Source organism: Xiphophorus hellerii, chromosome 11, assembly GCF_003331165.1.
Source record: "Xiphophorus hellerii strain 12219 chromosome 11, Xiphophorus_hellerii-4.1, whole genome shotgun sequence".
Taxonomy (NCBI): Eukaryota; Metazoa; Chordata; class Actinopteri; order Cyprinodontiformes; family Poeciliidae; genus Xiphophorus; species Xiphophorus hellerii.
In genome coordinates, this window is record NC_045682.1 from 25082923 (window position 1) to 25097090 (window position 14168).

At 38.0% G+C, this 14168-nt stretch overlaps 1 protein-coding gene across 1 annotated transcript in view; it reads left to right on the forward strand.

Annotated features, from left to right (window-relative positions):
• LOC116728379 (actin filament-associated protein 1-like 1) overlaps window positions 1-14168 on the forward strand; it is a 28128-nt gene that overhangs the window by 6611 nt on the left and 7349 nt on the right. The window contains exons 2-10 of the mRNA XM_032576445.1: window positions 9398-9526; window positions 11685-11747; window positions 11861-11946; window positions 12038-12146; window positions 12255-12344; window positions 12466-12677; window positions 12780-12959; window positions 13103-13195; window positions 13507-13609. Coding sequence (XP_032432336.1) covers window positions 9398-9526; window positions 11685-11747; window positions 11861-11946; window positions 12038-12146; window positions 12255-12344; window positions 12466-12677; window positions 12780-12959; window positions 13103-13195; window positions 13507-13609 — 1065 coding nt within the window. The remainder of the gene's footprint in view (window positions 1-9397; window positions 9527-11684; window positions 11748-11860; window positions 11947-12037; window positions 12147-12254; window positions 12345-12465; window positions 12678-12779; window positions 12960-13102; window positions 13196-13506; window positions 13610-14168) is intronic.

Consider the following 14168-nt stretch of genomic DNA (forward strand, 5'->3'; position numbering starts at 1 on the left):
ATTTCAATGAAAAGGGTCCAGAAGGAAAATGTGTTTCCCAAGATGACATTCGGTTTATACAACTTCTGAGTGAAAATATTACACAGAAAGACGATGGACATTTGGAGATGCCCCTTCCATTTAAAACACCCTGCCTTCCTGTGTTGCCAAATAATAAGAGGCTGGCTATTGTTCGTTTACAACATCTAAAGAGGAAGTTAAAAAGAAATGATCAGTTCAACAATCATTATAAAACATTTATGGAGTCAATCATTAACTGTGGTGACTGTGGTGACTGTGGTGACTGTGGTGACGAATCACCCGAAGAAAAAATAAATAAAAACGCTAAATTCACCCGTCGAGACTGGCTGGATAAATTCAACTGCTGGGGAGCTGCTACAGTGAAAACTCGCTGCTTCCGTGTGTCGCCTTCCTTTTGACGGTGAGACGTTTGGATCGGACATCGGCCGAGGTTTGGCGCTGCGTCGGAGTCAACGCCACCATGAGGAGCTGTCTTCGTGGAGGATCCAAGTTAGCATCAGAAACTGAATCTGACAGATGACCAATGGCGCGGTGAGAAATTGACTGATCAAACAACGCGGAAATAACTTGGACATGACGTCACCTGAATATGTATGAAATTAAATGAGCTCAAGGACTATGTTTGGTCAAATTATATGCCAAATTACTTATAAGGTATGTAATTAAAAAAAAAAAAAAAAAAAAAAAGGGAAAAAATTAGAATGGTGTTTTGTAACTAAATGTTAAGTTTTGTGGGTTTAATTTCACTGTAAGGTTTTAGAGGTAAGATGTCACTGCCACGTGAAAAAGGACTTTCTGCTGAAGATGTGTGCACTGAAGAAAAGCCAAAAGGACAAGAGTTGGTTTCAGGTCCTCGCACAAGAAAGTTAACTGAAAAGGGAGAGCAGTACAGAGAAGCAGAGTCTACAAAACAGATAAAAGCATTTCTTAAATCTTATGCATCCTGGAAACAAATCGCCAGAGAAGCCAGGAAGAAATTAAAGGGTTTTTGCTCTCAGGAAAATCTGGATGAAATAAATCAGCAGATCCAAAACAGTCTTGATAAAGTGAAACAGAATTATGAGTTTCTTCAACGTAATTCTTTAAATACTCCAGATATTGTGCAGAAACTAGATGCCTGTACTATATTAACAAATGAGATTTATGATCTTGTGTGTAAGCGTTTAGAAGGGGGTATTGTTGAAGAAAATTTTAATCAAGAAGTTGAAAAGGAAAGGGTGCGAGAAGTCTTAAATAGAGACGAATATCAGTCTGTTTTTGGAGAAATCTCTACTGAAGGTTCTTCATCTACATGTGGTTCATCAATTACCAGCTCCAAAGTTTCTCAAGGGCGTGTAATGGCAGAAGCTGATCTTGCGGCTAAAAAGGTACAAGTTAAATCCATGTTGGAGATTGAAGCTCAACATGCGAGAGTCAGTAAGCTTGAATGTGAATGGAAGTGTCATGAGTCCCAGATTATGGCAGAAATGAAGCAGAAGGAAGCTGAAGTGCTACAGCAGCTTGATGAGGAGAAGAGCAAGTTAAAGGTAATGCAAACAGATATGGAAGTTAAAATGGCTGCAGCTCGGCTTGATGTTTATAGCAGACTTGAAGATGGGGTAGAAGGGGAAAGTCTTGATTTTAAGCCTGAGGTTAAATCAGTGCAAATTTTAAAACATCCAAGAAAGTCAGCTGCAAGGGCTGCATCAATTCTACCACCTCAAGCTTGCTCTGAGATTCCTGCAGTAAACTTGGCTGAAGCCTTAACGAGCTCATTGAGTTTAAGTCGCCTTCCTGTTCCTGAACCTGCCATATTCTCAGGTGACCCTTTGAAATTTGTGGACTTTAAGATATCATTTACAACTTTAATTGATTCAAAATCCATCTCTGTTGGAGAAAAAATGTTGTATTTGAAAAGTTATCTCTCTGGAGAAGCCCGAAAGGCTGTGGAAGGTTTCTTTTACAGAAGCTCTGAGGACGCATATGAGGGTGCTTGGTCAGTTCTACAGGACAGATATGGAAACCCATTTGTAATTCAGAAAGCATTTAGGGATAAACTTATGTCATGGCCAAAGATTGCACCAAATGATCCATTGTCTCTCAGAGATTTTGCTGACTTTTTGAAAAGTTGTGAAGAGGCTATGCCTCAAGTAAAAGGACTGTCCATCTTAAATGATTGTGAAGAAAATCATAAGATGTTGAAGAAATTACCAGACTGGGTTGTACGTAAATGGAGTAGAGTTGTGGTTGAAGTGCTTGATGCGTGTGGAGAATATCCATCTTTTGAATGTTTTTCTAAATTTATACAAAAGGAAGCACGTATAGCATGTAATCCTATTGCTTCTCCATTTTTGTTAAAGTCTAAAACTTCTTCAAATGATCTTTCCAGGAAAGCTAAGGCTTTTAATACCAGTACGGAGTTCAAGAAGCAAGAAACTGGTCATGTTCTGAAATCTAAACTGCCTTGCTTGGTTTGTACAGACATATCACACAGTGTTGCTAAATGTCCCAAATTTGCAGTTAAATCAATGGAAGACAAAAGATCATTTATATATCAGAACCATCTTTGTTTTGGATGTTTAAGGAAAGGCCATTTATTGAAAGATTGTAAAACGCGGCATGTTTGTGGAGAGTGTAGACGACATCATCCTACTTGTTTACACAAGGACAGAGATCAAAGTTTCCAGCTGCAGCAGCATTTGTGGAGAATAATTTTTATGTTGATGATGGGTTAATAAGTGTCCCTACAACTAATGATGCCACCACACTAATAACTGAAGCGCAGAAACTGTGCAAAGAAGGTGGTTTGAGACTCCACAAATTTAATTCCAATAGGTCTGAAGTTCTAGATTGTGTGAATCCATCTGAGAGAGCCACAAGTGTGGTTTCTGCTGATTTCAAGCCTGATTTAACACATGCTGAACATACTTTAGGTATGCGATGGCATGTCAAAGGTGACTGTTTGGGCTTTCACATTGATCTGAGGGACAAACCTGATACACGCCGTGGTATTTTGTCAGTAATAGCATCTCTATATGATCCGCTAGGATTTATTTCACCATTCATTATGAATGGGAAATGTATTTTACAAGATCTGTGCCGCAGAAGTATTGGATGGGATGACCCTCTGCCTGAAGACTTACTTGTACGGTGGGAGAAGTGGAAGTTTAGCCTTCAGGATGTGAAAGGGTTAATGATACAAAGATGTTATCATCCCCAAGGATTTGGAAAAATCGTTAAAACAGAACTACATCACTTCTCAGATGCTAGCAGCCTAGCATATGGTGCATGCTCTTACCTCAGATTTGAGAATGACAAAGGTGAAATTCATTGTGTTTTAATCATGGCTAAAGCCAGAGTTGCTCCTTTGAAAATTACAACCATTCCTCGTCTCGAGCTTACAGCTGCAGTGGTTGCTACTAGGTTGAGCGTTCTGTTAAAATCAGAACTTGATATGAAGATAGACACAGAGTTTTTCTGGACAGATTCACAAGTAGTGTTGTCATATATTAATAATGAAGCACGACGGTTTCATGTATTTGTGGCAAATCGGGTCCAGATAATTAGAGCGAACACAAATCCAAATCAATGGAATCATGTTGACACAACTGAAAATCCGGCAGATCATGCATCAAGAGGGTTATGTGCCTCTGAGATTTTAACTACAAATTGGCTAACAGGTCCTAAGTTTTTGTGGAAAAGAGAGATGAACAGGGAATTTAAATCTTACCCTGATCTGTTAGTTGGTGATCCAGAGGTTAAAGCTGTTCAGACATTTGTGACAACAGCAAATGATACCGCTGATTTTCTTGAACGTTTCACTGGGTTTTCATCTTGGTCAACATTGATTAAAGTAGTAGCTAGAATTAAAAGACTTGGATGCCAGAACAAATGTTCAAACGTGGTGAGTGTTAAAGAACGTGAGGATGCTGTTAAATCAGTGGTGAAACTTGTTCAAGAACAGGCCTTTGGCTCAGAGATGAAGTTGCTAAAACGAGGAGAGATCCTTCCACATTCTAGCCCTCTGTTCCATTTAAATCCATTTGTAGAAGATGGTCTACTACGGGTTGGTGGGCGATTAAAACATTCATCTCTTAGTGAAGATTTTAGATATCCACTGATTTTACCAAAAAACAGCCATATCACTCATCTTATTTTGTCCTACTGTCGCAAGCAGGTAGGTCATCAAGGCAGAGGTCAAACCCAAATGCAGCTCAGGATAAATGGGTTTTGGTTAATTGGCTGCAGCAGGTTGGTGGCTCAGATGATTCATAAATGTGTGCAGTGCAGGAAGCTCAGACGACCACTGGAAGAACAGCTTATGGCTGAGCTTCCAAAGGAACGCTTGGAAGCATCTGCACCATTTACTTATTGTGGAATGGACTGTTTTGGTCCTTTTGTTGTTAAAAGAAATCGTAAGGAACACAAAAGGTATGGATTGGTGTTCACCTGCCTTTATTCGAGAGCTGTTCACATTGAAATGTTGGATGATTTGTCCACAGATTCTTTTATTAATGGCCTGCGTTGTTTCATTAGTTTGAGGGGAGTTGTTCGCCAGATACATTGCGATCAAGGAAGAAATTTTGTAGGAGCCCAAAATGAGTTGAAACAATGTGATCCTAAACATCTGGAGTCTTTTCTAGCAGAGAACCAATGTGAGTTCATCTTTAATGCTCCATCAGCAAGTCATGCTGGTGGTGTTTGGGAGCGTCAGATACGCACCATTCGAAATGTGTTAGCCTTTACTCTTTCTCAAAGCCTGGGAAAACTTGATGATGCTTCATTAAGAACTTTCTTTTATGAAGCCATGGCCATAATTAATAGTCGTCCTTTAACACTAAAAGGAATAAATGACCCTGGTTCTCTTGAACCTTTAACTCCTAATCATTTGCTTCAAATGAAGTCTGATTCTGCTCTGCCTCCTGCAGGAAAATTTGTGAGGGAGGATATCTATTCCTCAAAACGTTGGCGCCGTGTGCAGTTTTTGGTTGAACAGTTTTGGAGTCGGTGGAAGAGAGAATACCTCCAGAATATTTCCATTAGACAAAAATGGCATGTAATTCGGCGCAATCTAAAGGTAAATGATGTTGTAATTGTTAAAGAAGATTTTCTCCCAAGAAATAGGTGGCAGTTGGGTCGTGTTGTGGAAACAATGGTTGATAGTGACGGCTTAGTTCGAAAAGTGAAGTTGAGAACAGGAGAACAAAGATCAGGAAAGGATTTTATCTCTAAGAGTTCAGTGATAGAAAGACCAGTGCAAAAATTGGTGGTGTTATTAGAAAGTGACTTGTAAACTGAATGTACACAGACAAGCATGTTTTTAAACAATCTGCATGGTTTAAGGGAAATTTTTAAATAATGCATGATTTTTTGGTAACAGTTCATGCATTATTGGTGGGAGTGTAACGGATACACTATTTAAAATAAATTAAGAGTTTTCTAAATTAAGTATGAGAGTGTTTATGGATGTTTGTCTGTTTTGATTAGTATTTTTGTTTGTTTTTTTTTTTGTTTGATTTAATGGTATTTACACTTTGTAATGTTTTGGGGTTTTTTTTTGTTGTACCTCTTGGGCTGCCGTAATTAATGAGGGCGGGCCCTTTAAAGCTGGTAGTATCTCATGCCAATCAACGACTTGAACTGTCAAGCTGAGAAGCATGCAGAAATCAAGTGTTCCCCAGTGAAAGCAGCGAGGTACGTTTTGTTTTGTTGATTGTATTGTAAGTTTATGTTTGTATTTTAATATTTGTATATGTTTTAGTTTTCACGGTGACTGTGGTGACTGTGGTGACGAATCACCCGAAGAAAAAATAAATAAAAACGCTAAATTCACCCGTCGAGACTGGCTGGATAAATTCAACTGCTGGGGAGCTGCTACAAATGCAAATGAACACAGGGACAAAGACGTATCCTGTGGGATGATTAAACTAAAATTAAAATGTTTGGCCATAATAACTGTTGTTATATTTCCAGGGAAAAGAGGGGAAGCTACCAAGCCAAGCCACACTACTTGTGAAGCATGGTGGTAGCAGCTTCATGCTGTGTGAATGTTTTGCTGGAGGAAGGCCTGAGTAAGGGGATAAAATATCAAACGGAAAGTGGAAGCTTTGGTGAAAAAAATCTACTTTTCAGATGGACACTGACCCTCAACTTACTACCAGATTAGAGAGAAAGTGCCTTATGCACAACAAAGTCAAAGTTTTGGTGTGACCATCTCAAAGCTCTCAATCTAGTCAATAGAAAATATCTGGGTGGAGTTAGCTAGGCGGCCCACAAACCTTACTCAGTTACAGCAGTTCTGTCTGGAAGAAATGAGACAAAATCCAACAAATTAGCAGAAGCTTGTAAAATGTTTGTTTGTTTAAAAGTCAATTATACCAAGTACTTGGGCAATATGTGAACTTCTGCTTTTCAAAAATAAAATGAAAACGTATATCTCACTATTCGTGCAATTTTGATCATCCTAACTGATTTAAACCTAAAGAAAGAAATTTATTGTCAGGTAATCTTATTTTAAAGGGAATAGAAATATGTGGTTTTACTGTATGCTGAGTTGTTGCTAAATAACCTACTGAAAACCTGAACCTCAACTAACAGTCAGAGGTGTTAGTCATTTGGGCTTTTCGGGTAAAGTTTTGCAGATTCTTGCAGAATCTATATTTTGTACATTAGGATATTGCAAAATTACTTATATGCACATTACTGATGGATATAAGGTGTGATGAAAACATGATTATCTTAGTATTTTAAATTAAAACTTATCCATTCCCTTCAAAATAAAATTCTCTGTCTCTTTGGCTGGATAACTGCAAAGTCAGGGTCCACATAAAAAAGTACAATGTTGTTGGCATCATTATTATTTTTAAAGGAAATTTTCAAGTTCATCATTAGTTTAAATTGTCGTTTGGAAAATACTGCCAAATTCAGATCTGTAAGTTTTTGCTTGAAAAGTTCTCAAGTTCATAAGGAAAAAGCTGAGAGAGACCAAAAACAATAGAAGATGTTGAACCAGAAACAGCAAGATGGAGCGAAATGGAGGAAAGAGGAAAGTGAGACGTACAGAAAGAGGAGGTGAGGAGAGTTCATTGGAGGATCGTGGAGAGATTGGAAATCAGGAAGGAGTGGGGAGATGCTTCTGTCGACAACTAAGACAGGAAACCACAGCTGCGCGCACACACACACACGCACACACACACAACCAAACAGCTGCTGGAGATATATCCTTTAACCCTGAATGCCCGGGAATCGAGACGGCGCAGCTGTGTTGCACCACACCCCTCTTACACTGTGTGTGACTGTTTGTTCCTGTTATGTTTTTTGTTACACTCTCTGCCTCTGACAATGTAATTGTGCGCTCTGGTCTTGCAGAGTTCTGTGGTGATCTAATTTTGGCCCTTGCGGAGACAATAGAGTATTGTTGGAGTTGGGGGAGCGGGAGAGGGTTTGGGGAAGAGTGAGGGCTTTTTTCTCACTCTCTGGGAAAATTAAACAAGAATATTTTCAACTCAGATGAGCCTCACTCTTGCAACTGCTTTCTGTCCAAGAATGGCTATATTTTCATTTTATTTAATTTTTTGCTACTACATTTTATCAGACTGAAGTGGCAAACGTTCTAGTTTTCTCACTGTACATGTAACAAATTATTATTACTGTAAAATGTGTTAAAGTTCCTGAGTGTTGAAACAAATTGAACCAAAGTTGATATTTGAGTTTCACAACAATGAATCTGAGAATCTGTTTTAGTAAAACAAATATTTAGAATATATGGGGCCTTTTTGATTTTCCTCCATGTATTCCAAAAATGTCATTGAATTTCCTGTCATAAAATTTTTGTATTAATGCCAAATATAAATTTTTTTTTCTGACATCGTAAAGTAGGCTAACAGATCTTAAAGGGAAGGTCAGGTCTTAAGACATCAAAGTACAAAGTCTTTTACAGTCTTTTACTCTGGAAAGGGTCACAATGCAATTTGCGTTGAGATTCAACTGAAGCACAGCGAGATCTGTTATCCACAGAGAAAACCAAAATGAAGAGACTGAAGATGACTTAAAAAAATGCCTTAACAGCTAAAACTATGCAAACCTCATGATTCAGTCATGGTCAGTGTTCAGCATTCAACAAAAAGAAAAGGACAGGCTGAATCTGAGAGATCCAAGCCCAAAACCACCCCTGACCGAAAAGAACACATTCATCTCACATTTTGCAAAAGAACATCAGGACAAACATCAATCCTCCTGGGAAGTTGTTGCACCTTAATATCTGCTTAAAACGAACAAAGCATCTGAGAAAAAGAGCATCATACCTGCAATCAGACATGTTGGTAGTGTGATGTTGTGTTACTATTTTGTTTTTTGGGAACTCGAGGCGGTGCCATAATTGATGGAACTATTAATTCTGCATCAGAAAGCCCTGAAGGAGAAGCCCACTTAGTTTATATGACAGGACAGTGATTCAAAGTACACAGCAACTTCCGGATTTCCAACAAAAATAGGTTTCAGAGTGCCCTAGTCAAAGTCTGGACTTTAATTTAATTTAGATGACATTGCAAAGGCTAACCATGTATGAAAACCCTCTGATGCAGCTGAATTAAAACAGTTCTACAAAGAAAAGTTAAACAAACTTCCTCAACAGTGAAGACTGATTAGAAGTAAGAAGCAAGAGTCATGCCTTACTTTTATAAAAATATATGTCAAATAAGTGATGTGCCACTGAAAAGGAGGGACATTTCATAACTAAAGAACAATCTCAGTTGAACTTTATGCACATTTGCTCATTGTTAAAAGTTAGTAGAAAATGCAGACTTTGAGCTTGGATCACAATTACTTCATTGCAGAGTTTAAAGACCTAAGGACCATTGTAGATACTTATGAATTTTCTCCTTTTCTCTGGCTTGATTTCCTTCAGGGAAGGAAGCCCGCTGACCTCCCCACCTACCTTCTTTTCTCTCCTAAAACCTCTTCCCTCCTCTCCTCTCTTTGTTGTCTCTGAACAGGCAGGATGTGTGAGTGTGTGTCAGGATATTTGGAACAATGTCAAGGTCAACAAATTGCACAAACACATCCACACACACTCGGACTCACACAGGATGTTGGAGCTGAACATAAAAACTGCTCTTTTTTTAGAGAAAGCTCTAAATATTCCAAGCTGTCTGTTAGTGTGTGATATGTAAGGATGTTTCATATCTCATCCCAGTCAGCTGTTGCAGCAGCCGCTCCTGAGTTCGTGCCCTTTGGTCTGTGCCAGTTTCCATGACTTGCCTTATATCCATGTGTCAAGTTGGTATTTAATGCACTTGGTGCTACATATTTCATCTATGTCAGGAGCCTGGCATACTGGTTTGTTGTAAGCTTCAACTGATTTGAACAAACAATAAAAAATATTTTTGCTGGTTTCCAGTGGTGATGGAGCGCCTTGTGAATGAACTCAACTCTCTGCTGAAGATGTTGGACCATGAGACGGTTAGTCCAGATACTGCCAACAAGATGGCTTCCGTACGCAACATCCTGGACTCTCTTCAGCTGTCAGGTACTCAATAAAGCCTCAAACTTTGACGTATTTCATATAATATTAACGTACAACAATCCAATAGGCGCATCTTTTAAATATGTATAAACTGAATTCAGTTAATGTTTAATGCATATCTTAGACTGAAAATTTGATGAAATCCACCATTAAGCTTGGTTACATTTATTCAGTGGGGAAAACAATCCATTGTTCTTTGAGGAATTCATGTTTTTTACATTGAAATATGTGCCACACAGTTATTATATTCTGTATAGTTTCCTTTTTGCCAATATATAGATTGAAACATGCAAAGAGAGGTATATTCGATATTAGAGATATTAGAGAGAGAGATATCAATCAATCAATCAAATTTTATTTGTAGCACATTTCAGCAGCAAGGCATTTCAAAGTGCTTTACATCATTACAAACACAGAAACACAATGCAACATAGAATCAACAATCAAAACACAGCATTAAGTCAAGTTCCATCAATAAATTTGTAATTGATTACATTACTATTAATTGAACATTACTATTCCATTTGCACAATCTCTCTCTATGATCTACAGTCCAAGGTCCTGTATTATATAAAAACTGATCATGTGTCTTGTGAACACGTTTCTGGTTATTTTGACTTTAAGAGTCAAAATATTCAGATGACCCTTTATTCATGTACTTGCAGAGAAAATAGGATTTTTATTTAGAATATCCTGATACCTCAAGCAATGCTTATTTTTGTGAACTGTTGCAAAGTTTCCAGATCATCTGGATTAGAAACAAGCCCATGGCATCATAGATTCTTCACTTACTTAACAGCTACTATCTGGTGCTTTTCCACATGTTTATCTTTATTTCATGCCAGACCCCTAGGGAAAGCTTGGTGCCATAAATGGTAAATGACCTGTACTTGTAAAGCACTTTATAAAGTCAGAGAACTCACAATACAGTCAGACACACGTACGGATGTTGGTAAGCTACATTGTGGAACCAGCCCTGTAGCATACTGACAGAGGTAGGGTTACCATTCAGTCAGGTGAAGTGCAGATATGTAGTGGCAAGAAAATAGTGTTTTCCAAAACTTTTCTTATAGAAATCAGAAATGGTTGGCAGGTTATTTTTACTCACTCATAAATAAATAATTTGTTGACCCACGTTTTGCTTCAATTACAACTGGAGAGTTATTTATACGTTTTTCCACAAATTTAGAACTGGACATGTCTATTGTTGTTTGTTTAAAGTTTGGGATAGTATTTAACCAAACACTGCTTTAAACTTCTCCGCAGCTTTATGCCTGATCTGTGCTGATCTGGGTCTTTATGGAAATATTTGTTTACTAATGGGCTCTTACAAACAGCTGGATTAATATTGAGCTTAATTCACACACATCTGAACTTTACATACGAATTAGGTGATTTTGGCATTAGATGTTATTGGGGTACCAGATTAAAAGGGAATTCACTCCTCACTTCCGATTTTATTCAAACAAAACCATATTTGATTTTTTCTTCTTTTCTTTCTCTTTACAATTAGGTTTCACTTAGTGTTGATCTATCATATAAACTCCAATAAAATTCAATAAAGTTTGTGGATGAAATAGGAAGAAAACAGGAAAAGTTTAACAGGTAGCAATACTTTTGCAAGACAATGTCAAATCTTTCAACTTATGCAGATTAGGTTTAAAGGATTTAATAGAACAGTGCAGATTGTGGATACTGACTACAAGCAGTTGTTGAAAACACATTTGCAGCAATGAAACTCCCTGTAGTCTCTAAAGCCAGGACGTGTTTATCTAGAAGAGTGCAGGGAATGAGGGAGGATAAAAGGATTGATGTAAGAGGATAATGAAATGCAGAGTTAAAAGAGGATAATGAGACAAGGTCAAAGGAAGGCGATGAACAAAATATCCTGATGGGTGACAAGTACAATAATAATGGGTCTGCTGGGCCTATGCACTATCTGGGTTTTAGTTTTCCACACATATTGTACATCTTTACTTAACTTTGTTTACTGAGAGCTCCACTGCTCTTCCTTGTAATCAGATGTTTCCACATAATTACATTTTCCTGAAATGCAAAGAGTTTTTTCTTCAGATTCAGTTTTCTGTATCCATTAAATCTGGTGATTATGTTCTTGGAAAAAGCTGAAATAATACTTGCTCATGTGTTGTGCTTTCCACAGTCAATGGCTCAGACGTCTACATGAACGGCACAAGTTTTGTCGCGTCTCTGTTTGAAGATTTTGGTTCGTAAATCTTTGAAACATCTTTCAATCAGTTTAGTTAAATTTTAGAAATCATATTTCATGTTATTGTGTTTAAAAAAAATGTAATAGCATAACATTTGTTGTTTCTTCAGATTGCGATTTACACATGCTCAGTGCATCTCCAGTGGAGCAGAAAGAACCCAAAGACAAAGAGGAGAAAACACAGCCTAGTAAATCAGTACGTTTTTTGACACCTTTCTTATTAAACCAGATATTCATCTGACATTCCAAATATAATTCAGTTTGAATTTCCCTTATTTCACCCTTAGACACCCACAGACACACCACCGCCTTTGCCAGCAACACCACTTCCTGATGACTACTATGAAGAAGCTGTTCCTCTTGATCCTGGATCCTCTCCTCAGTATTTCACCACAAGTATGAACACCCATACACATTTAGCCCGTCTAATATAAATTAACATTAACCAGCATATCTTTACAAGGGAGGTTAAAGGTGCAGGATTCTAATAACTCTCCCCTATAGATTCCAGAAACTCTGTTGAAGATGCTTACTATGAAGATGCTGATAATAACTACCCCACTACCAGGATTAATGGGCCCTCTAAAACATCCAGTGAGTCTGCTTATTCAGTCTTTAATCATTCTGGCAGCTATAAAAGTCCATTTCTTTATGACTAAGAGTGTTTCATTGAATCTTTTAGGAATTAATGACTTTGTTTTCTTTTTTTGCACAGACAATGACTCAGATGCGCTGAGTAGCTCCTACGAGTCTTATGAAGAGGAGGAGGAGGAAGCCAAGGGACGGAACTCCTCTCAGAGGTGGACCGCTGAGGGAAGCCCTGATGAACCGGTCAGGGATTGCCACATATGTGCCTTCCTGATGCGAAAAAAGCGATTTGGCCAGTGGACAAAGCAGCTAGTAGTTGTTAGAGACAATAAACTCCAGGTAAACAACAATAATGATCTAGGTTATCAAAGGTTGAAACAAAAGCAGATGCTTTACTATTATATTTGAATCTAAAACTTAATTTTTTTTTTCTTGTTTTAGTGCTATAAAAGTATAAAGGAGTTGTCACCGACCACGGAGCTCCCCCTGAACCTCTGCAACGTCATCTATGTCCCAAAGGAAGGCCGGAAAAAGAGGCACGAACTGCGCTTCTCCTTACCTGGAGGTGAAGCTCTGGTCCTGGCCGTTCAGAGTAAAGAGCAGGCCCAGCGGTGGCTCAAGGTACCTTTGCTCTCTGTGTTCGACTGCTTCTGCTTAGACAGATGAGAAAAAGTCAAAGCAAGTAGAAGACAATGATAATGTTATGGGTCCTACACAAGTTTGTGTCCAGAAGTGAATGTTATTTCCTTTTTTAACTGGTCCAGGTGGTTCATGACGTTGGCAGTCAGTGTAATAACACAGAAGGACTGAATGGATCAACATCTCCAATAATACAGAGAAAACTGGAGCTCGATAAGGTTTGTGGTCTTTTGTGTGATTACCTTTCGCTTCAGCCTGTTTAGCTAAAAAAATATTGTCATCTTAGTGATGACAATTAGGACTTAAATGATATCACCAATAGTAACACAGTTGTTCCTCTGGTTTTTAGTCCACAAGTAATGAATAAAGAAGCAATGTTGTGGTTGCTGAGCTGGTCATTTTCCTCAGGTTTCCTATCCTGAGCAAGGCAGGATGATGCATATAGTTCACTCAGACATACTGATGTATTGGTTTTCCTTCTCTTTTTTTCTTTCCTCATTATTTTTCTTATTTATTTTATTTTGCCCAGATGCTGCAGTCAGACAGACAAACATCGGACTCAGACAGCGGTCCAATAGGAGACAGTCAGTCCAACGCTTACGGAGCAGGACGAGACATCACCGACTCACTCAGTACGACATCACAAACATAACCTATCTGAGTTAGATTTACCATTCGATTCATAATCTATGTGTGTTTTACTTTAAATGTTTAAAAGATGTTTTTGAGCATCACTTCATGTTGCTTTTACGTTACTAGAAAAGTAGCAGGAATGTAAAGTCTTATTTTAAAGAAAAAAGTGCAGCATGTTTTGAGTGATATTTGAGCACGTTTTTGAAAAACAAAATTAGAGGCATACCTTTTATCTTACCTCTGCCACAGAGATGTTGTTAGCAATAAAAAAAAAGCTAAATAAAATGAATTAACCAAATTTTCACACTTTAATTCCAAAGCTTTGCTAGTTTCTAATCTTGTTAGAATCTACCTCCTTCTGTTTCTGAAATGTGGTCAAGGATAAAGTTCACTATTCACCAGCATAAATTAGATGTTTGATGGTTAAAGTTGTACTTTTATTGGGAGTTTCTTCACTTTGTTCCAGCAGCACAACCATAAATTAATGATCCAATAATAAACATGGACACATGAAAACATACATCATATTCTGTTTTTGTATCATGGCCAACAAAATGA